The sequence below is a fragment of the Dermacentor albipictus genome, chromosome 10 (genome assembly GCF_038994185.2).
Source record: "Dermacentor albipictus isolate Rhodes 1998 colony chromosome 10, USDA_Dalb.pri_finalv2, whole genome shotgun sequence".
NCBI classification, from domain to species: domain Eukaryota; kingdom Metazoa; phylum Arthropoda; class Arachnida; order Ixodida; family Ixodidae; genus Dermacentor; species Dermacentor albipictus.
This window is the reverse complement of record NC_091830.1, coordinates 31,248,497-31,271,924: the sequence shown is the minus strand read 5'-3', so window position 1 is coordinate 31,271,924 and position 23,428 is coordinate 31,248,497. Positions and strand designations below refer to the sequence as shown.

The 23,428-nt window shown below is 45.9% G+C and overlaps 1 protein-coding gene across 1 annotated transcript in view; it reads left to right on the top strand.

Annotated features, from left to right (window-relative positions):
- The window catches only part of Parp1 (Poly-(ADP-ribose) polymerase), a 68,234-nt gene that overhangs the window by 39,132 nt on the left and 5,674 nt on the right, over nt 1-23,428 (top strand). Inside the window, exons 14-23 of the mRNA XM_065444671.2 lie at nt 669-749; nt 1,111-1,243; nt 1,585-1,783; nt 2,512-2,634; nt 3,695-3,778; nt 8,377-8,499; nt 10,736-10,969; nt 13,685-13,837; nt 18,029-18,156; nt 21,778-21,839. Coding sequence (XP_065300743.2) covers nt 669-749; nt 1,111-1,243; nt 1,585-1,783; nt 2,512-2,634; nt 3,695-3,778; nt 8,377-8,499; nt 10,736-10,969; nt 13,685-13,837; nt 18,029-18,156; nt 21,778-21,839 — 1,320 coding nt within the window. The remainder of the gene's footprint in view (nt 1-668; nt 750-1,110; nt 1,244-1,584; nt 1,784-2,511; nt 2,635-3,694; nt 3,779-8,376; nt 8,500-10,735; nt 10,970-13,684; nt 13,838-18,028; nt 18,157-21,777; nt 21,840-23,428) is intronic.

Below are 23,428 nucleotides of genomic sequence, written 5' to 3'. Positions count from 1 at the left end.
TTCTGCGTTTTGACAAATTGGATTGCTTGGAGATTTAGGCGAATGAAGGAAGGTGAAGTGTAGTAAACAAGTGCGCAGGAACTACTCGAGACACAAGCATGAAGATTGGACAAATCCATGTATTAGCTGTCATTCCCATGGTAGCTGAATGATAGCAGTGCCGTAGTTCCTTTCATAGTAAATTTAGTAGGAAACTCTAAAAGGTTTGATTCTTGAATCAAATAGCTGTAATTCGATTGGGTATCAAATTGAATCGCTGCCACTTAAAATTTTAAAAAGATATTTGAGTGAGCCACACTTACCTGATATGATCTCCAAGTGAATTGGACGTGTAGACATTATTTCTCTGTCAAATTGTGAATAAGTGCAATAGAAATTATAAAGCCTACCAGAGTAATTACAGAACTATTGAGGTGTTTGCTGCTTCTTAAAAGAAGTGTTATAATTAGGCATGAGCAATTTGATTCGCTGCATGCCGTTTGATTCGTATGCCATTCACTGTAACCATCATTAGACTCACATTAAAATTGCTGTCACCCTTTCATTTGCGTTTGACTTGACTTAAAGAATCGCTATTTGGCAATCTCTACATTTCATTTGCTGGAATACTTCGTTGACACTTTAGCACTTGTTTCATTCTTACCTTTATTGCTGTTTTCTTTTTCCAGTGGACCGGATGTTTGTCAAGAGTGGCCCCTCGACCATGAAGCTAACTGTGAAGGGGTTGGCAGCTGTGGAGCCTGACTCAGGTGCTTGCTTGTTTCCTTGTGTTAAAAGATGCAGAGGTACTAAGGGAGCTGCTGCTCCCGTACGGCCTCCGTGGCTGGCTGGACGGCCCAAAGTTGGTTTTGGAGTTCTGAGCGGAGCAGCGCGGCTGACCACTGCGCCCGTAGATTTTCCGGGGAGCCGTTTGCACGAGCAGCTCAGGCACACTTCTTGTGGCTCTGATCTAGGGCAGGCTCCGCACGGTTCCAAGCCGAGTAGGAACATGGCACGAACGAGCCTACCGACAATTTGTCACGGATGCAGAGTGATAATAAAGTCGTAACATAACGGTTGCCACCTTCGTGCTGTTTTGCTGTGATAAGCATTCATGTGCCACTCTTGCAGGCTTGGCCGATGTCGCGCACGTCTATGCCAAGGGTGACGAAATCTACAGCTCGGTCCTGGGTCTCGTCGATGTGAACAAAGGCACCAACTCCTACTACAAGCTGCAGCTGTTGGAGAGTGACAAAAAGAACAGGTGAGTCGTGAGGGGCCGTGACCACACACACACCTGTCATTATCACTTGCTGAGATTGGGCGCTGGCAACGGGTACCTGTGGCATACTAAAAATCTTCGGGTCGACGTGCTGGGATTTGCATCATATTCTCTAACTACCTGTTACATGCGTTGTCTACTAAGGTGTTAATATGAAGGCTGCTAATAAGAAAATTAGGTAAATACCAGCCTTGCAGCTTTTCCTATACTGTTTTAATAGCATATACTACTCATCAATAACTAGTTTAGCCAAAGTGAAAGTGTTGTTGGCCTCTGAAGTGCTGGATGTGAAAGCTGTAGGTATTTGATTGCCCCTCTTGCAGGTACTGGGTGTTCCGTGCATGGGGTCGTGTGGGAACGAGTGTAGGCGGTAACAAGGTAGAAGAGATGGACTCGCTGCATGAGGCCAAGACACACTTCAAGTCCCTTTTTGAAGAGAAGACTGGCAACCTCTGGGAGGATCGCAAGGACTTCGTCAAGCAGCCCAACCGCTTCTACCCGCTCGAGCTTGACTATGGCCAGGTGAGGCTCCCAGTAATTCAGTTCAGCCGACAACTGCTTGTCGGCTGGCTGTGGGGTCGTGTGTGAATCCTGTTCACTCCATAGCCGTGGTTCAGCTGCATTAATCACTACAGAGTCATGTGATAATAACTCCAGTTACGTGGGACTACAGTCCTTTGGGAACCGCTTCAGTCATGTGAGTCAGCTACAGAGTTGTGGGAGTAAGTCAAATTATGTAGGTCAGTGCACTCGCTACAGAGTCACGTGCGAGTAACTCTACAGTCATGTGTGTCAGGCTGCATTAATCACGACAGAGTCACGTGGGAGTAACTCGAGAGTCACGTGCATCAGCTGCAGAGTCACTATAGAGCCATGTGGGAGTAAACCCAGAGACTTGAGGGTCAGCTGCAATCATTACAAAGTCATGTGGGTGTCGTGTTCACTGACCTGTTTGACAGTCTGTAGCTGAATAGCTGGAGCATGTCAGTATGTTAGTCACGAGGAAGTGGTCATATTTTTCTCATTTATTTTTTACTAGTACGTAGTGGAACTCATTGAAGGAACAAACAATACCTTTTCATTCTTTGAGTGCTCATTCTATCCCATTTTTTTTTTTCATTGCTATGCTTCAGTACACATAGCAGGGAGAAAGACAAACAGGAGCAGGCACTTATCCAGCACTTCAATGACTGCTTTTACCTTTACTGATTGCATCTTGTGTTGTCTTTTTTGCGTTGTCCTTTTTACAGGACAGCGTCGACAAGAAGCAGCTGAAGCCCAGCAAGGACTCCAAGCTGCACATGGCCATTCAAGAGCTCATCTGCATGATCTTTGACATGAACAACTTTGAGAAGACCATGCTCGAGTTCGAGGTGGGTTGTCACGGGTAGTGCAGCAATGGGGCATCAGAGCTTTAGAGTGAAGCTGTACAGGGTATTTCTGCAACAATTTTTGAGCGATGCCTGCAACGTGTGTTGGTGTGGTTGGTATCGACTGTAAGCCAGGGAACAAGCAACAGGCTGCAACACAGCTTGCGTCGGCAGCCCTGAAGCGACCGTGGGACCAGGGTGTCGAAGAAGACCTGCAGCCAGACCTCTGCGTCAGTACAGCTGGCGCAGCATGCAGCGTCGTGCATTGAATATAGTAGAGAGTCCAGAAGTACCAAGCTCAGATATAATGAAGTGTTTATAGTTTTCGGTAGATTTCAGGCAGCGACAAACCCAACACCTATACTAGTGCCGGATCGGACACCCAGTGTGCAACCAACCGGGCAGGTTTTCGTCATCCGACCGATTTTTTTGTCATCTCACCGATGCAACTGATTTTCATACAGTTATTGCGATAACGTTTTCACCTGAAATTCTGTAATACGGCCACAGAAGTGTGGGCTATTACTGGTATTTCTAAAGTGCATAGCTTCATATTCCGGTGTGCTAGCTAAAGTAACATTTGAATGACCCATGAACATGTCAAGCCCCAGGCACAATGGAGGAAAAAGCCATGCGGCTTGCCACCGGCGGTAAAACTATGCTGAGACAGTGCGGCCACACCGACTGGTGCTGTGCCGCTGCTCAGTTGAGTGTGGGAACGGCAGCTTCTTTTTTTAACTCCCACGTGAACTTTCTTACAGACATCCAAAAGAGGAAAGTTCGGTGCGAACTGGCAAGCTATTTCAACTTTGCTAAATAAAAGTGCATTGGCTGCACTTTGTGTGGCGTCAAGTGTCGTTGCTCCTCATAACACATTATACAGATCAGTATAGTTCGGCTCCACACGAACCTTTGCTGTTGAGTTTCACAGGTCATACCTGTTTTCATACTTCTTGAGCTTGCTTCGGATAATACGATTTTTGCATGATGCATTTTATTTTCCTGCTACCATGAAGATCGTATCGGCGAGACTTCACTGTAGTTATGATGATCTGTCTTGCAGATTGACTTGACCAAGATGCCACTGGGAAAGCTGTCAAAGCGGCAGATTCAGAAGGCATACTCGGTGCTGACAGAGCTCGCAGAGGTGAGTTGCTGTTTCATTCCAATGTTCTGCGTGGATACATCTGCCGTGAGAAATGTGGAGCATGGTACATGACAATTAACATTTATTTTATACAGATTTACACTGTGTTTCTGCGCTTTATCGCACATAGTAAAGGAGGTAGTGTGCAAAGCCCCTGTCAGGGTACTGCCATGTGTAGATCTTTCTCTTATTAAATGTTACCATTGTTGTTCTCTCAAATTCTGCATTTGTGTCATCATGTTGTCTTTGTCAGAGCTGACATTTGGCTGATTTGGAACAGATGCATTATGGGAAAAGAGTGCAGTTTTACAAGTGAAGAAAGAATAGAGACTCCTGGCACTGACTCGCAACTTGATTCAGTGAGGGTTACGAGTTGGCACTGGTGTGTGCTTATTCTTTCTCCATCCTTGTAAAGTTTTGCTGTTTTTCAGCCAAGCATTATGTTGTCTTTGCTGCGACGATTATCTGCATGTTTAACAGGTGGCAACTAGAGGGATTCTTTGATGTTTATGCATGTCAGAGAAATAACTACCATATTTACTCACATAATGATCACACTTCTTTGTCAAAAAATTTGACGCAAAATCAGGGGTGCGATCATTATGCGGGTCAAATTTCCCTCGAAAAGAAAAAATTTTTTCGGCCCGCATTTGCTGCAGGACACCAAAACAAAAATGGCGGCCAGCAAAGCAAGCCAAACGCGCCGAACGCGATTTTTTTTCTTCTCGTGAGTACATTACGTGCATTGAGACAGTTTCTTCCGTATCAGTAATGAATAATATCGTTAATATCGGCAAGTTTTCGGCAATAACGTTGCCATGTCCACTTTGAGGGGACAGAAACAGATGGGCGCGCTTTGCTGCCAGTGACATAGAAACACATGGCCGGCATGCTGCGGAAACTGCGGCATCTGTCTTCACTACTATCCTAAATACGGCACGTTTCTGCTAAGGGTGGGTGAATATCTTAGCTGTGTTACAAGCGTCGGCATATGGATAGGGTACACTTTTAACGTAGCAGTGTAAACGTGGTTACTATCGTTGCCGCTTGCGATTTGTTGGTTGCCCACGAGTGCAGATGAGAAGAACCGAAAGGAGCCTTTTTTGTTGTTGACCACAACCATTATAAAGCCTACACATAATAAAGGCAAGTTTGGTTGCAGCTTTTTTTTAGTCATGGAAGTGCTGAAAGTAATGAAATGAGGCATCTACTTAAGAATGTTTGGTGCGTGCAGACTGCCTGGTTTGTCTTGAAGAGTCGTTTGCTTAGCATTCGACAGATGGTAAGCGCGATCAATATTAGCTAGACTTGGCACACAACATATCGCTGCGGCAAGTTCGGGGTGCGATCATTACATGGGAAATAAAAAAAATCGAATTTTGAGGACAATATTCAGGGGTGCGATCATTACGCGAGTGCGATCAGCATGCGAGTAAATACGCACAGTATATACTGCTTTGTCTCCTGCTTATTTGTGCCTTGCACCAAGCTACACTGCTGTGCCAGCAGTATCTTTCTTTTTTTCTGTGCTAATGGATTTCAAGGTTGCGCACCCTGCCCATGCTTACTATGTCATTAACATTCTGTTTTTGTTCATTCCTGCTTGGCGAATCACCACTGCCAAGGGTATGAGACTTCAGAGATAATGCCTAATTTCAGGCATCATACAGAAACAACTCAAACTGTAAGGTGCGACTCGTGTGCTGCCATCACATCTGTCACATTACAGTTGAAGCAGAGTCAGCAGACCCAGATAAAACGAATTATTCTTCGCATGGAACCCATGAAACTTACTGACTGATATTCATGTAAAGTAACTCCCTCGTAACGAACTGGACATACAATATAACAAGCTCAGGCCGGCCACTGCATGCAACAAATGTGGCATGCGGGGATTATTTTTATGTTCTCATGCTTAGGCACAGGCAGAAATTATTGCCTACCATGCACAGATTTGTCTTCAGTATGTGGGTTCCTTCCTTGTTTCTTTTCTTCACCGGAGATCCATATACAGCAGAACTTCTTTAAGTTTTTCAAGGAGTCGCCGAAATGATGTAACAGTGAGGAAGGCTCCACATTACCGCAGCAGTGTCAGAAACATCACTTAATAGCTGCCAGTACAGTTATTACAGTATTTACTCACCTAATACTCGCACCTTTTTCTACGAAAAATTAATGCAAAGTTGGGGAATGCAATAATTGCCAGGGAAAGCTTTCCCCGCATAATTAGAACAGATACTGAGTTTCGATTGCCAATGCAGGGTTTGCGAGCATTCTGCAATTAAACACGAACATGTATACAGTCAATGTTCGATTTTCTGGACTCCCAGGAGCAGTGAAAATGTCCGAAACATTGGGCAGTCCGTAAAAGACGAATGCGTGCCTTTTGCTGCCCCTAAGGGTTCAAATTGCCACAGGCACATCCGTAAAAGCTCTGAAGGCCTGCTAGTACACTTATTAGGCATATCAGTGCTCATGCTGTGGCGGGAGACTGCAGGTGCATGCATGCATAAAAAAGGAGTACATATTGTGTCCAGTGACAATTGCCCCCTTCCCGCTTTTGTTAAGCTTCACTGCAATACTTCGCATATGCTTCACCTCATAACACTGCTGTGTTGAGGTGGGAACTGGCATTTATGCAATGTACTGTGCTAAGTTTTGAAGCCGCTGGCAAGGATTACAAAGGTGGAGTTGGTGTCATTGCTGACAGCTGTGAATTCTTTCAATGATAATTGTGGCACCAAATGGCAAGAAGCTTAATAGCTAATGTCGAAGCAGCTAGGCCTACCGTTGCTGTAGTGGTGGCTATGGCTACCAGCTGATGTGTGTGTCAGAACACTGGTTCGAGGCGATGATATAATCAAAATGGTGGCAGTGGTCGATTAATGCTGTTTCGGACCTGCAGTCACGGCACAAAGTCCAGAAAATCGGATGCGGAAGGGTTCTTGCATCCGAAATTTCAGACATTCTTCTACATTGACTCTGGTGTACGTGGTGGTGCCACGAAACTGTCCGAATTATTGGGCATGTCTGAAATCGGGCATTCAGAAAATCGGTCATTGACTAATTAAGGGAGACATACCGTATTTACATAAATCTATCATGCACCTTCTTTCTGAGAAAATTGGTCTAGAAATTGCCCACATATTGCAGTTGAATACAAAACCAAACCTCATTTGTGGAGTCGGCAACTGGCTGCTGTCAGAGCCATCAGATGCAGTGTCATTGCCATCACAAGATGGATAGAACATTTTTTCTTTGCTGCAGGCTCATTTTGTGCTCGACTCTGATCTGGAGCGTTATTCTCGGTCAATCGCTTTCGGAGATGCCATCACTTTTGCGAGATTTTGTGTGACTTGCCATTGGATGCATCAGCATATAGGGCCGCCGGCATTTATGGGGCTGTGCCAAACTCACTGTCTGCGCACGGGGCCAGGAACGCTCCTGGCCGGCCGTCTAACTTTGACAAGTCTAATGCAGAGGATCGTAAAGTCTCGAGAAAGTCAGTAGGATCTCTAAAAGTGTTCGCTCTAAAATACTGCCTTGTGTGGCTTGGCACCTGTGGCCAGTGAAGGGCAAATGGCAATGATGACTTACCACTTTCATTATAAAAACTCATTACAGAAGAAAAAAGCTTCCTTTCTGGGAAGGCAAATTTTGCACTTCTGATTTTTTCCTGATCATGAAAGTGGGAAGCATTTTTTCTTACTTAAGACCCTTGAAAATTGGGTGCTTGTTAGATTTGGGGTTGCATGAAAATCATGTACATACGGTACAACGTTCAATAACAACGACCCCTTTACGCTTTTAAAGTGCTTCACCGCAATATTTTGCATATGCTTCACTGCATAACACAACTGTATTGTGGAGAAGCCGAGCAGGAAATCTGTAAAAAGTGCAATTGCACTAAGACGTGCTTATTGGGACTGACAATTGCTTACTTCCGGAATTTATAGGTAATGCCACAAGCGTGCCTTTACAAACTTAATCGCGAGTATACATTTATTGTCTTGAAGCATGATGCGAGAGTGAATTTGATTCTATACAACTAAGCTTACACGGTTACTGCGTTCATATGCAATGTAGGAGGCGGGAACATTAGAGAATGAAAATGTATAAAATTGGGACGTTACACATAGGAGTGAATGAGCTTCAGGTTGAGACCATGATAATGTGAGGCAGAAGGCAGGAAAACAGCAGTGAGGAATGTATCAGTGGGGTGCCACTGTATAAAGAACGCGTCACAAATGTTTGTATAAGTTCATCATAGGCGCGTTTGGATCTATTGAATCACCTGGCATGTCAAACTATGTTTAGCTCGTAAGTCTGTTTGTTACAGATGGTTTTACTGTATTGCTGTATCACCTAAAATAGGGCTGTGCATCGCAATTTTGTGTTTGCTGCTTTTTGGTGTTCTCAATATACGACAAGATATCTTGTGAATTGACTGCGAACACTGGTAGGAAGCAGTTTTAAGGAATAAGACGCAGCTGTTGCCTCAAAATGTGGGAAAAACCTGGAGTTGTTTTCCGAAGTCTCTGACATTGTTCAAAATCCCCACCCAATTCAATGAGTTCTTAATTTTGTTCTTTGTGCAGCTCATCAAGTCCGGCGGATCAGACAACCAGTTCACGGACGCTTCGAACCGCTTCTACACACTCATCCCACACGACTTTGGCATGAGCAAACCGACGTTACTCAAGGATGACAAGCTTATTGAGGTTTGTCCTTCGCAGCTTTTGATACCTCGTTTGTTTTGGGCTCATGATCGGGGTCTGTGCAGCATGCTTTTGTATGGGGTACTTATATTTTAGTGCAAGGCCACACTCCCCCCCCCCCCCCCATAAATTTGGGCACGAATTTCTAGGGTGCAGACCGCACACGAGTGTAGTAAATAAATTTTCATTTGCTTTCAAAAACTGACATGTTTGTCTGTGACGATTTTGGGAAGCCTTTGTTTTTGATTAGTTTGCTGCTGCATTTGTTCTTGTTGGCATGTAACCATGGAGCTGGAGCGCCTGGCTCACTGCTAGAGCGCTGTTACAAGATGACTCTGGGCTCTGACACATGCTTGGACATTGCACTGTGAAAAAACTGCCAGAGTTTTCAAGCAGCATGGAAACAGTGTTACAATTAATCATGCCTGCGTACATTTCAGACAATACTTCGAGCAACAAAAGCCCACTGCATGATCACGTACTGTACATAGCGAGAGCAAAGCCCTTGGGTGACAACCTAAGTGGTGTACATATGCTTCACGAACCAGTATGTATGTCAGAAAAACTGGAGAGTTGGGACGTGCATTTAGCCGGTGTTTACCTTATCTACTCACATAATGAACGCACTTTCCTGAAAAATATGTGCAAAGTTGAGGGTAAAATTATGAGCAATTATTTTTTTCTGCGGCCACCTCTAAAAGAAGTCAGTTTTGCCTGAAATGTGAACCGTCGATTACGATACCTAATGTGTGGACAGCTACACGAAGTAAGGACAGTAGTTTTATCAGACGTATCAACTTGCAAACATTCGCTTCACTGCAAACTGTGCGGCGAGAACGCTGCACACACAAAGGTATCAGCTGCCATCGACTCAGCCCCCGACGCAGATCGCTTTGAAGATAAGGCGCCAGAGAAAAACGCCCTCCCTCCCCTGCCTTCCCACCCGCCAGTGCCATGCGCGCGACGGAAGACCGTGTGTTTCCTTCCTGCTTTATTCCCTCATACGTGGGAGATTGAGCCGCGATTGTTGGCGTCCCTCGGGTGCGGTTGTGCAATACGCAGTTGCCAGAACACAACGCTGCCGCCCCTTCCCCCCTCGGGGCCTCTTGCGTGACGAAAAATGGAGCGCAAGATTCAGCCGCGACCATCGGCTTCCCTCACGCACCTTCACTCACACCTACACCGTGCAGCGCATGGTGACGACAGCAGCAGAAATGCGCCTGGAACGTCCGTATAATTTCGATCGCAATAAAAGTAGGAGACAGTACAATTTGGCGTCTGACATGGCGCCAGACACAATTGCACCCGCCGGACGCCATATCAGACGCCAAATCGTACCGTGTGCTTCCTACTTTGTGGCAGCAAGTTCAGGGTGCAATCATTCTGCGAGATAAAAAAAAAAAAAACACCCACACCCACACACACACACATACTTCTTGATTGAAAAAGTGGGGCTGCGTTCATAATGCGAGTGCGTTCTTTATGCAAGTAAATGTGGTAATTGATGACTGCAAACAACCGAAGAGGAGTCTGATATGCATCTATGGGTTGCACTGGTATTGCGCTGTTCAAAGGTAAAGCTGTCCTTGTACGCAGGCTTGGATTTCATGCCATGCGTGAGGTTGCATGCTACAAAACTATGTGAGCTTTCGCGCAAGACGTGAGCAAACTGCTATAAAACATGCACAAGCTTTTCGGCTTGCGCAGGAGCAGTGACATACGAAGTGTCACATATTGGTGCCCAGCTGTCTGTGAAAGACGGCACTGTATTTAAGTGCAATGGCACAAACTGTGAGGCGCCAGGAAAGTAATTTTGTGTCAATGCTAACAGTTAGGCCAGTGACCTTCCTGCCAAAAGGTTGTCTAGTGCGATTGTAACTGGTGAGGATTCTGATTGCGTCAACACTGCTGCATGGTTGGGGCTGAGACATGCGCGCATGAGGAATGTAGGGATGTGGCCCATACACAAGTAATTTTTTTTCTGGGATATTTAGGCCCAAATTTAGGGGCATGTTTCTTGCACAAGACTACATGTCATCTTTGTTCTTATTAGGTCCTTTTCAAAAAGTTATTCGGGAAGATATTGCTTGAGACATTGCATTCTTGCTAGTGGTTTGCTCAGGTTTCAAGCAAATGTATTTTAGGGCCCCCCTTGTAATGTTAATGCGGGCACGTGATTCGTGGGCATCGCTGTGGTTGCCAACACGTGTCTCTCTGGTTTCCTCCTACGCACATTCAGCAAAAGGTCAACATGCTGAGCTCGCTGCTTGAGATCGAGGTGGCTGTCAACCTGCTCAAGAACGAGGGTGACACCGAGGAGGACAAGCTGCACCCCGTGGACTTCCACTACAGCCAGCTGAGGGCGGACATCCAGGTGCTGGACCGGTCGCACGACGAGTTTTCGTTGCTGAGCAAGTACGTCGAGACGACACACGCCGAGACGCATCGCTCTTACAAGCTGGAGATCCTCGAGGTAAAAAGCATGCTTGTACTACCAACATAAGTTCAAGCACGAACAAGTAAAAAAGAAGACGGCTGGAACACATTGTGTTTCCAGGTTTGTCTGCATTTATAACGGTGGCCTAATCCACACTTCAAAACGTAAACTTGGGACCACTGCGTTTTTAGAAACTGGTCTACAAAGCTCCGGTTGTTTAAATTTAATGGCAGAAGCACATCCTTTGGAACTCTAGTATCTTGGTGCTAAAATTGCAACTTGATATTTCTGCTCTGGCCGACTGTCAGATAATATCTATAGTAAACGTTTATCACAAGCTTTCTTGTTTGCTACTGCCTAGCAGCGAACCCGTCATACTCGTCCAACATGTGTCCTACAACACCCACCCAAATGCCATTGTCCCTCTATGTGTCCATACCACAACGTTCCATCAATCCTTTCTTTATACGCACTGTGCGTGACTGGAATTATGTTTGCAACCATACTGCAGCAATCATTGACCCTGCTGGCTTCAAATCTGCCACTGAAGAAATCGAGTCTATTTATTTTTTATTTGCATACTCTTCGGTGGCAGTACTGAGTGTAGCGGTGAGTACCTATGTGGTGGTCGGCAACCTCCTTGAAGTTAGTGGCATCACAAATGGCAGAGGTGGAGGCAGGAAGCTGGTTCCAGTCATTTGATGATCAATGCGAGGTCGAATGTAGGATGGGCGAAGGAACAGCTTATTTTCACAGACACGATTATTTTACTAAATGTTATGAAAGAGCCATGAGCGCACAAACTTAAGATGTATGGCAAGGTCTGGCATTTCAAAGGTCAGTTTCATTGATGACACGCTTACATTGCATGCGTAATTTGACAAAATAAGATGAGCAACCCTTTTCTGAAGTGATTCTAGAAGATTTGTTAGTCTACCCTCGATAGTGCATAAGAGCGCGTGTACTATGGTTCTCATCCTCATGTATTTTGTTCACTGTGACTGTACCCATCTCTTATGTAATGTTTGTCATGGGGCCCTTGAGTCATTATAAATAGATAAATAAATAACCAAAAAAGCAAATAAATGAATAAATAAAACCTTTGCCAGCAATCCTTCTTGTGTGTAACCCGCCACCATGTATAACCCACAACCCCAATTACAACAGTTCGCAAAGAAAAAAAAATTAGGAAAAGGTCTGTGTGTATAAACCATGCAAAAACTTCGTACAACAACACTCACATCTTTGGAAAAACAGTGTCCATTCATGGATGCATGACTCGTCCAAGTGGTATCTTTGGCCAGTGGCTCTGTTCCCCTCCCCCTCTTCGGCAATGCTGATAATCTGCTGTGCTGTAAAGGACAGCCGTTGAGTGCAGTTAATCGTGATCCAAGTTCTAGTTTGCTGGCGCTGCATGCACTATTGCTATTGCCACAGGCACTTTGCTAACCTCTAAATGGTTAGCACTAAATGGCAACCTCTAAAGAGAAGCAGAATGGGCGACCATGAAGGTGGGGAGAAGGGAGCTTCAACAAACAGAGTTGGGGATGAGTGGGGTTCCCTAGGAGATGACTAAACTGAATGTGGAGAACCTTGCCTTGATGTGCGGCTTCACTGCTGAGCACAAGGTCGCAGGATCGAATCCTGGCCACGGCGGCCGCATTTCGATGGGGGCGAAATGCGAAAACACCCGTGTACGTAGATTTAGGTGCACGTTAATGAACCCCAGGTGGTCGAAATTTCTGGAGTCCACTATGGTGTGCCTCATAATCAGAAAGTGGTTTTGGCACGCAAAACCCCATAATTTTTGAGGTGCGGCTTCACGGCAGCGCATTCCACGCTGCCTTGAGCTGTGGTTTTACAACAGCGCACACTGTGCTGCCTTGATATGCGGCTTCACGGCGGTGCGCGTCGCGATGCCGTGAAGCCACGCCACAAGGTGAAAGGCACAAATAGCCCACACCCGGACATTACTGCTACATTAAAAAAAAAAAAAAATGTTTGGTGCTGGTTAAACACGGGAACATACAGTAGTCACCATTAATAACAGTTTAGCAATACTTGAGTATTGCAGCAGCTACAGAAATGGACCCATATAATATGAGTGTCCAATAACTAGAAAAGAATGTTTGCTTGACTTTGCTCTGCTACCTGTGTAAATGCAGTCTTCCTTTCTCTGATGTTGTGAAAACCTACCCTTCAAGTCGCTTAGTGACTGTTGTGTTTTGTTGTGTTTTGCTTTGTTTTGGCGTTTTGGTCACAGGCTTAATTCCAAGCTGCGGCAGCTGCGTTCCGATGGGGGCCGAGTGCAAAAATGACGGTGTGCTCAGGTTTAACGCATGTTTGAGAACCCCAGGCAGTCTGAATAATCCGGAACCCCCCCCCCCCCCATACTACGGCATCTCTAATAGCCCTTGTGCTGCTTTATGATGTTAAACCCCACAATTTGATTGATTTGTTGTGCACAACCATTGAAAGGTAGCAATTAGAGGCCCAGTGACGCTAATCATTGTCGTAGAATGAATTTGATACATAGGAAGTTACGAGAACATTTGAAGCCAGAAGGACGAAGTAATCCATGCTGGATTAACTGTTCAACTGCACTTCCCCAATAGCTACCCGTACACAAGCACCAGATTCTCCTCTGGTGATCTAGGTATGAAAGTCTTTGCCTCGTGGCCCGCTGTAGTGCTTAAAACATCAAGCCCAAGTAACCGTTTTTAATTGCCTTGTTTGCTTTGCTTTCTTCAGCTGTTCAAAGTGGTGAAAGACGGCGAGGCGAAGCGCTACAAGCCCTTCCGGAAGCTACCCAACCGCAAGCTGCTCTGGCACGGGTCGCGGCTTGCAAACTTTGCGGGCATCCTCTCCCAGGGGCTGCGCATCGCTCCCCCCGAGGCACCTGTGGTACGTTTTTCATTTGGTCATTGCTCTTTGAGGGATGGCTCGTTCAAAATCTTTCTGCATACTGCATGCCACGCTTTCTGATGGTCACGACGTCGTGATCTCCTCTTTCACCATCACGAACCTTTTGTTGTGCCCTCTTGTGTGGCCAACAAAGTTGACCCTTGCATGATGGCTTTAGCTTTAGGATGTGCAGTGGGCCCTTGGAAATGACAGCTATTCTTTAAAACTGGTTTTTTTAATTAAGAAATTATCATAATGGCCCGTAAGAAAAGACCTATGTGGGATAAATTATTTTGCAATATCCTCATTTCTAGATGAGATATATAAAATCTGAATATATATTTGGGATCAGCATTCAAAGATATATCTACATGCCAATTTTCAGAAAGATATGTTAAGAAATAAAAAAAAAGTTTTCAAGACCCTTAAAGGGAAGCTGAAACACTTTTCGAAAAAAATGAGTTCTCTGCGGCATTCTACAGTTTTGAGTCCCCTGAACACGAATATCTCGTTCAAAAACGGCGGAAACAATCGCAAGCAGCTGTTTTTTCATGAAAACGCGCACCAGCGCCTCAGGGTATCGCGCGAACGCCGCTGTTGCCCGTGATTGGTCGGAGCCGCTGTGACGTCAATGGCGGCAGTCGCCGGTCGGCGCCGCCGTTTCAGAGCGCAGCACGCTGCTCTGTTCTGGCTTCATAGCTGAGTTGTAAGCATTATGGAACGTTCTCGCTGTCTCGGACAGCTTATATTTTCGCCGTACATGTTCGAACCGACAGCCGATACGGAAAACGATGGCGGCAACGGCGGCAACGATGATGTTGAGTGTGCCAAAAGCAAGAGCGATGTGTGCACCTTCTCGCGCGTTGGAAATCTTAGCTGTTACGTATGCTTTTTTTTTCATGTAGCTGCACGTTCCAATGACGGGAGAAAAAATGCGCTAAAGTGTCACTGGGAACTTGCTGCTGGAAGAATGCCGAAGCACTAACTTCTCATTAGATTGTAAACACGGGTACAATTCCGCGATGTCAAGCACCTTGCCGCTGCTTGTCTAAAGTCCCGTGGTTTTCTGAGCGTTGATACACGATCGTGAACATAAGTGCCGCGTTTCAAAGCGCGCACATGCGGTGCTGCGAGGTACAGTCATGGAAGTTGCTTATCTACCCATCCAGATCGAGATGGTCAGGGGGATTATATGTGCAATATTCAGAATGTGGTTCGACGACTTTGCGATTGTGGCTCGATCAAGAATCGGTATGCGCGCTCCATGCTAGTGTTGACATAAAGATATTAGGCAGTTTTAGCACCGCCGTGTGGTAAAAATGATAACTGCAACCGTACGTCGAATGTCACTAGGCAAGCCTATACTCCATTTCATATCTCAGGTGCAACGCTGTGGAAGCTACGCACGAAGTCCGGTTACCAAAATTTATTACTGCGCGCTTTTCCGTCTATGGTTCGCAGCGTGCCAGCGGCGTTTGCTCGCACGAGCATGCACGTGAAGCTGCCGCGACGGGCTGCAATTAAAGAATGCCGAAAAGAAAATTGATATAAAAGAACCTGTTAGCAGCCGTATAAGTACACGGATTGTTTCTATCGGTAAAATCTTTTTTTTTTTCATGCAGAACTGAGCTTATATATGAAAAGTATTCTAAAAAATCGGGTCAAGAAACACCGAACTTTTTCTAAGTGCGAACGCAGCCACTGCAAGAAGTATCTCAAGCCTCCACAGCGTTTCACCTGATGTATGAAACGGAGTATAGCAACGCTAGCAACAACGCGTTTCCGCATTTGTCGTAAGGCTATCCGGATATCGCGGAAATGGTCCGAGCACAGCACAGTTGATTTCGGCGGCACGAACTTATCTCTCCTCACCGCACTGCGCTGCAAGCTTCTTGTCCTTCGGAACCTGTGAAACACCACATCGTCTCGCCCGCGTGTGTTCGCGCAGCCGAATGCTGCACAGAACGAGGGCATGTTGGGCGCCCTTGGCTGTAGGCACTCGCACAGCACAGAAGGAAAGAACAGTTTACGAAAATCGCAAAACAAACGTGAGCGGCGGCAGCGGCAAATCTCTCGTAGCATCGTTCAGTAAAGCGCAGGACGGAAAGAGGCATGCCAGCGCATGCCAGCACGCCGGTCCGGCAGCTCGGTCCCCGCCGGTGACGTCACTCTCGCCGGTTCTCTCCTCTGGCAACCACCGCACCCGGCGCTCCGGGAAGCGATGGGGGCGTGTCCGCGGGGGTGATTTAGAAAGCGATTTCCGCCCCTTATATTAACAAAACGAAGAAAAAAATTTCGGAACCATAAATTATTAGGTCTGTTCTTCCCAATTCCAGCAATTCATGGAAATTGAAAACCGTTTCAGCTTCCCTTTAAGTGCGCATGACAGCTGAAGATGATGCTTATCATGGGGTTGTGTAGCATGCATCGCCAAGTTGAGATGCAGGAGCTAGTGAGGGGTCACGGGCTCAATTGATGGCTATGTCAGCCACATTCTCATGGGGGTGGAAGGCAAGGATGCCTTGTGTTATGCAAGTGAGTGCGCGTCTCTTGGTCACACATGCGGGTCACGCGCTAGATGTTGGAGGTAAGGTTGGGCAAGCCGAACTGGCTGTGGCTTCATGTGCATTCTCACATGTTCAGCACTGGAGCTCACCTTTCGAGTTTTGGATACACGTTAAGCAAGAGGCAGGCGAAGCGTTTGCTTCTGTCTGCCTGTGCTCTTTAGGATAGTGTCGTCCCCTTCGGGCGACACTATTAGCTGCGAGTAGTGGATGCAAAATCTTTGCACTGCTGATGTGAGAATATCTTTGATCTGACATATAACTGTATCTGTCGTTGCCGACTATCAAATTTAACGAAATATATTTTTTCTGATTGAAATTCAATTTTTCCAATCCCTCGTGTAAAGAATGCCATAGAAAGTTCTGTGCATATCGGAGCATAAAATTCTGCTCATATCACGATGAACTTTAGCGTGATTTTAGTTTGAACTTTAGTGTGACCAACTAGCACAACCTGCTACCCTTCTAAGCTACATTTGAAGACGAACAAAATTCAATATACAGTGAAACCTCTATATATCGAACACGGATATATCGAATTATTGCGTATATCGAACACTTTCTATATCACGTGGAAAATCGCACGCATTTTTAATTTTTTATTTCGAACGGGGCCGGATGTAAAATGGATATATCGAACTCCGCCGCCCCAGACCAAGTGCGCTCTGTTGACAGGAGGCGAGCTTTCCCGCAACACTCTCGAAGATAGCGGCGGCGCGATGGGCGTTCCCGACTGCTGCGTACGACAGCTCCCACATCGGTTGCGCCGAGGGCGCCATTTGAACGTAGCGGCGTACACACGCGGCGGTTTGGAGCCAGCCACGAGCCCGTCTCGAGGCGCGCGCTCCCCTAGAGACCGGCCGTGAGCCAGCCCGGCCATTCTTTCTCTATGGCCCGGCCGCCTCAATCACGCGCGCCCGCGCCCCCGCCATGCGCGCGTGATCGAGGCGGCCGTGGAGCCAGTCGGAGCGCTTTGTCGGTGCTGAGCCACACAGCATGTGCATTGAGGACTTCGTTGGCGGTGATGACAGCACCGGAACAGTGGCAGAGTTGACAGACGTGAGATCGCGGCAGAAGTGACTGCTGAGCGGCCAAACGAAGACGCTGCCGAGGCTGATCCAGCAAGCGCTGATGTTGCCCCGCTCCCGACTGCAACTGACGCTGTAGCTGCTTTGGCCGTTGTACGCCGCTACTGCGGCGCAATAGAAGGCACTGGACCGTCTCTTGTGGAGCGTTTGGACTATGTTGAGGACGCCGTGGTCAAGCACGCGGTTGCCAATATGAATAAGGCTACGCTGCTTCAGTACTTTCAGCGAACGAAATAAATACTTTGTTTGAAGCTTCATGTGAGTATCTATTGCGTCACGATTGGTTCATTGATTGATTTGTGCTAGTTTTTGACGCGTTTTCTACGTGATTTTATATATCGAATTCTGGCTATATCGAACTATTTTGCCATCACCGCGCTGTTCGATATATCGAGGTTCGACTGTAATAGCTGAACATGTGAGAGAACAGTTTGTAAGAAGCATGTTCTTGGCAATTGCTTTGCGAGTTCATGCACTTTGCCCAAGACCTTATGTATTTTTCCTTTCCTTTCTTTTTCTTTGCTCTTTTTTCCTTGCAGACTGGCTACATGTTTGGCAAAGGTATCTATTTTGCCGACATGGTCTCCAAGAGTGCCAACTACTGTTGTACATCGCCCAGCAATCCAGTGGGACTGCTGCTGCTTTGCGAAGTTGCTCTGGGAAACATGTGAGTTTGATAGAATATTCGTCGGGAGAGATGGAGAAGTTGTGACTTATTCGGACGGCCGTGTTCAAGTTCTCTAAAGCGTTCCCAAAAGGCCGACTTTGTTTTGATGGTCAAAAGGAGCGTTTCAGCTAATTTGGATTATTCTTTCCTATTGGCCTCGAGCTCCACCACTGGAAAAGCTGGCGCCACCGTCGGCGTGACGTGCTAGGAGGGATCACGTGGACATAGCGGCCGCGTCGGCTGCTTCGGGCGCGCCAAAGCGAGCTGAAAACGAGTTTAAATTCCTTCGTACGCTGCGGTCCTCATTTAGTGGCGAAATTTTCCCCCTTCAAGTGTCTCCTTTACAACGCTTGCAAGCACTACAATAGGTAGTGGCTGCCTTTGAAGGCGCGCGACATGGTAGGCTACTGCTCGGTGCCGCAGGGCCGGACGCACGTAACGGAGGTCGGTGTCAGCCTTATTCGCACGTAGCCGCAGGACAAGCTGGGTGAAGCTTGGCTCGCGAAACATAAAACCGGTAAACAGTCATCGGCTACAACTCGGGTATGCAGCAAGCCAAGATGCGAGGAAGATTTCTGCTACGGCGCCCGGACCGCGACGTTCTGAAAACGCGCACTGAGACGCTCGCGTGAGTCCACTGCCCGACTAATGTCATGGCGGTTTAGTCTATGAACTTGTGATATTATAGATACTGGCAAGTTCAGTGGAGTGGAAAGGCAGCGGTAAGAAGCCCATTTAAAGAAAGCATGGCATATGGTCATGTTTGTGTTATGAATTAATGCACTGGATTACAAAAAAGGAGCATCGGGAAATTGCGCGCTGAGAATGCCGATAAACATACAGTGCGACGCAACTCGAGAAATAGTATTGAAAGGTCAAAGAATTTAGAAGAAAAAAAAGATTGAATCGTCACGACGGCACATCACAGTCCCGTAGGCGTCAAGTCTCTACAATGAAATTATTTTTGAACAGCTTTGATAGCGCCCACGCAACAATGGTTGCTTGTATACTGTCAAATGCTCATATTCTGTGGCCTTAAGTTCATGGCACGGTGCGAAAACGCGCGCGCGGAGAAAGCGAAACAGTGCGCGGACAAGCATGCAGACGCGCAGTCGGTCACGGCGAATCTGCGCGATCACTGCATTGAGGCTTCATTCTATTCAATCACCTATATATGCAATCACCTATATATATGTTCTTCGTTTCAATAAAAATTTAGTTGAGAGTTAGCGCTCGTCTTGTCTGCTGCTTTCTGTGTCCGTGTTTCACTTCGCGCTAGAAGCCAAAATCATGTTCATTCTATTACGCTCCATTTAGTTATACAAACACTATAAGAACATATTTCACATAGTTTGCTCTCAGCGTTTACCTACCTTTCACGCAAGAAGCCGGTTCGGGAGACTCCATCACGGCGACCGCGCGCCGTGACGTTCACTGTACGTATTCGGTAAAGAGATAGCGTCTGTAAACGATTGTGTGCTTTCAGTTTGCCAAAGATTATTATTTAGACAGTAAGAAACTTCTCTCGTTTCGAAAGTACTTACAGAAATGTCCGGGAGAGCTCGCGCGTGGTGTTTTCAGTGAGCGCTGACAGCAAAACCTATGAGGAGCGCGCCACGTGATCCCTCATACTACGCCAGCGAGGCGCTTCCGATAGAGGGCGACTCCGTAACTCCTCGCCGCCAATAGAGGGACTCTTGGTGAGAGCACTGAGAGACGCTCACGTAACACTATAAGAACATATTTCACATAGAGGGACTCTTGGTGAGAGCGCTGAGAGACGCTCCCAATGTATCGCCGTCGCAGCAGCTGAGAAATCTGTTGGCGAATTTTTTTCAGTCACGTGACCCTGCCTGTTCCGATGGTTGTGCTGGCGAAGGCAGATTAACTCTTGCTTCGTTCACGGCACTAATTACCATCCATGTGTGCCGCCATGTTTCACATCTAAATGTCGCCGGTGGCACGGGCCGCCTTGCCAGAAGTTCCCTTCAGCCCTAGCTCTTTTCTCTCACTGCGCCGAAATGCAGCTGGTTGTTTGGCTGGCACAAGATTTTTCTTACTTGGTACCCGAGTGCCTTCGAAATCAGTTAGCTCAGATTTGGAGGATCAGTGACCACCTGAATATTGCTATCAGTATATCGTCATATTGTATTAGTACCATATTTACTTGAATCTAGGCCGTCCCCAATTCTACCGACCCCTGAATGTCCGAAGCCAGAAAATTGTTTTTAAGAATGTGCCTCGAATCTAGGCCAAACAAAAAAAAGTCACAAAATGAAAACAGCATTTATTTAATATGAACATGCCGAGCTCACTCTGTTATCATCGTTGCTAGCCTCGTCGCTATAGCCCAGACTACATGCAAGCTCGCGTCCCTGTAGACAAGTGCGGCTTGACTCACATGCATCTAAATGCGGTGTGATCTCGGTCAACAACTCTTCTCTGTTATTGCACGCTTATCTTCATTGTCGCCGTCATCTCCTCGTTGCGGCACATGCAAAAAGCATCTCCTGTTGCCCCTTCCAATGACGGACGTTTTTCTCATCGATGCTGCAGTCCCACCCGGCTTGAACATTTGACGATACCTCTGCGGCTAGCACAACTTTTCGTTTGAAAGCGGCACGACTGTGGCATCACCTGTTTGGTGTCATTACGATAACGCCACGTTATGAGCCAGTGGCACGCCGATAAGGCACAGGTCCAAACAGCGACGTCACTCGTGTACTTCAGTTGGCTACTGACTTGGCTTGTAGTGGCTGTGTTACTGACTTTTCTAGATGCTGCTAGCTATGCACCATATTTATCATTTTCAATTACAAACTAGCGCATTTTTTAATATCCTCAAATCTAAGCCCACCCTAGAGTTTGGTGTATGATTATTTGAAAAAAAAAAGCTGTCTGCCTAAATTGGAATAAATACGACATATCGTTAGGCAAGACAGTCACATATCTTATTTCATTTCACTGCAGTTTTATTATTTGTTGTGTAGTTAAAAGGATTAGATGGAGAGGTCAACGATTTGGTGCATTTAAGTTTGGCTCGTTTTTATTTTTGTAGTTGGGAAGTATTGGCGCTATGGTGCAGTGCTACCTGGCTTAGCCAGTTATAGAATACATCGTACATCCAGAAGTAATGTTCAAGCAGTTGTATCAAGAAGAAAAAAAGTGATGTGGCTTTGATTTTCCCAGTCAGATAAAAAATAAAGCCAGCAGAATTAGCCTCACAGAAGGTAAACTTATTCATGCTTAATGTTTGCCATTGTCACTTGCCAGACAGTTCCATATCGTTATCTATGAACCACAGTATGCTGTCCTCTGTGTAATCAATTGCATTGTTATACTGCATTTCTACATGACTGCAATAATCGCTAACACAATGGTAGAACTTGTCTTGACTAATGACTTATACAGTTTGTCCTGCGATTCATGCAAGTGTCTGGAACACTGAAAACATGTGGTGCAACTTTTTGCCTGCTACTTTAACCTGTAAACTAACTTTTGCATGTGCTTTGGCGATGAAAGCAGCGCGTTGTTGGGCCAGTGCCGACTTACCGTGTTTAATCTATTCCAACGTGCACTTTTGTCCAAAATATAACAGTGGAATATTTTTCGTTTTCATAGGTATGAGCGAAAGAATGCCGAATTCATCACCAAATTGCCTCCTAATTACCATTCCACAAAGGGTAAGTTCAGGTACACCACTACATGTGCTGTACTAATTGCTGCGTGTTCTCGTATGTGCCTCACCCTAACATTACGGCTGACTTCCATTAATTCGAACTTGACTGGGCTGACGAAATTGGCCGAATTGTCTACCAGGTCGAAATGATCACGTTGCAGAAAAAAAAAAATGCCAGAACACACAGCTCATTCAATTGGTGGTATTTGCCAGATTCTAGCACACCCTTGAATGAAATGCGTGCTCACGTTCTGTGTGTCCAAAGCAGAAAACTGACATAAAACCTACAATAAAGCTCCTAAACAAAACAGAAATGTAACGAGCAGTTGATTTTTTTCGAGAAATAGGCAGGGGTCTAATATGTGTTGCGTAACGGTGGCTGGTTTCCTAAAGTCAGCTTTGCTGCGTTAAAGATGTGTTATGTAGTGATACATACAAACTCTGTGAAGGCGATTTTAGTTTCGTTTCCGATTGCACTGTGCATGCAATTTCTGGCCCAGTTCTCATGAGAAAAAAAAAAAAAAAGAAATGAGGAGGCACGTGTTAGAATTGGGTAAATACTGTAATCAGATATTGTGAGCTACAGTTATTGCTTGAAAATCTTGGGGCTGGCCGAAAATGGGCGGTTTCGACGGGATATCGGGTGTGTTCAATGAATTCGCTGTTCCTTAAGCTCCTCTGTGACAAATGCTGCCACGAAAGGGGTCGCTATTGGGGTCACCATATTGCTCAGGCAGGTGCGGGCTGACTGGTCAAGTTCAAATTATCCGGCAAAGGCTAATTTTAGGATTGAAGTAATGGAAGCAAGTGCCTATAAACTTGCATGGGTGCTGGCCAGGACCTTCAATCGGGATCGAATTAACTGAAAAATTGAATTAACCTTAGTTGAATTAACAGAAGTCCTTAGTTGAATTAACAGTACCTGAATGCCTACATTCGTGCAATTTTGTGGGTTGCTGAAAAAAAGAAAGCAAGAAGTCATTATACGAAATCTTAACTTCAGATGTCATGTATGTGTGCATTGTTTTCATGCATTTATTAAAACATAGTGCTAAAAGATTTAGCTGCGTAAAGAAAATGAAAGTTGTGTTTTTGGATAGAAAGTGAGATTAGATGAACAAGCTGAATAAGCAAGCAGTACAGTGGAAACCTGCAATAACGAAACCCTGTGACAGCGAAATTCTCACGATAATGCAATATTTTGAAATTTGCCGGAACGTAACCCCGCATATTACCTACTCGTGCAAGGCTAACAGGCTCCAAAATGTATGTAAATGCAATTGCTTTGTACTGAAATTGTGTAAAATACCACCACATTACACTTGCATGGGCACTGGCATTTTTGTATACAATAACAACCAAACACAGAAAGTGATCGCATGTGCCGGAAACATGTCATGGCCGCCATCTTGTTTGATGAGCGGCCGTTTGAAGTGGCACACATTTTGCTACTGACATGTGATGACGGTTTTTGCACACCAAGTGCAGTATGTAATGTGCACTTTGGTGAGAAAAATGCAGCAAAAACAAGGTGTCTCAGTGATGTGGAATTGTTTATGGCGCTTGAGGTGGCAGTCGCAGCCTGGAGTGCCA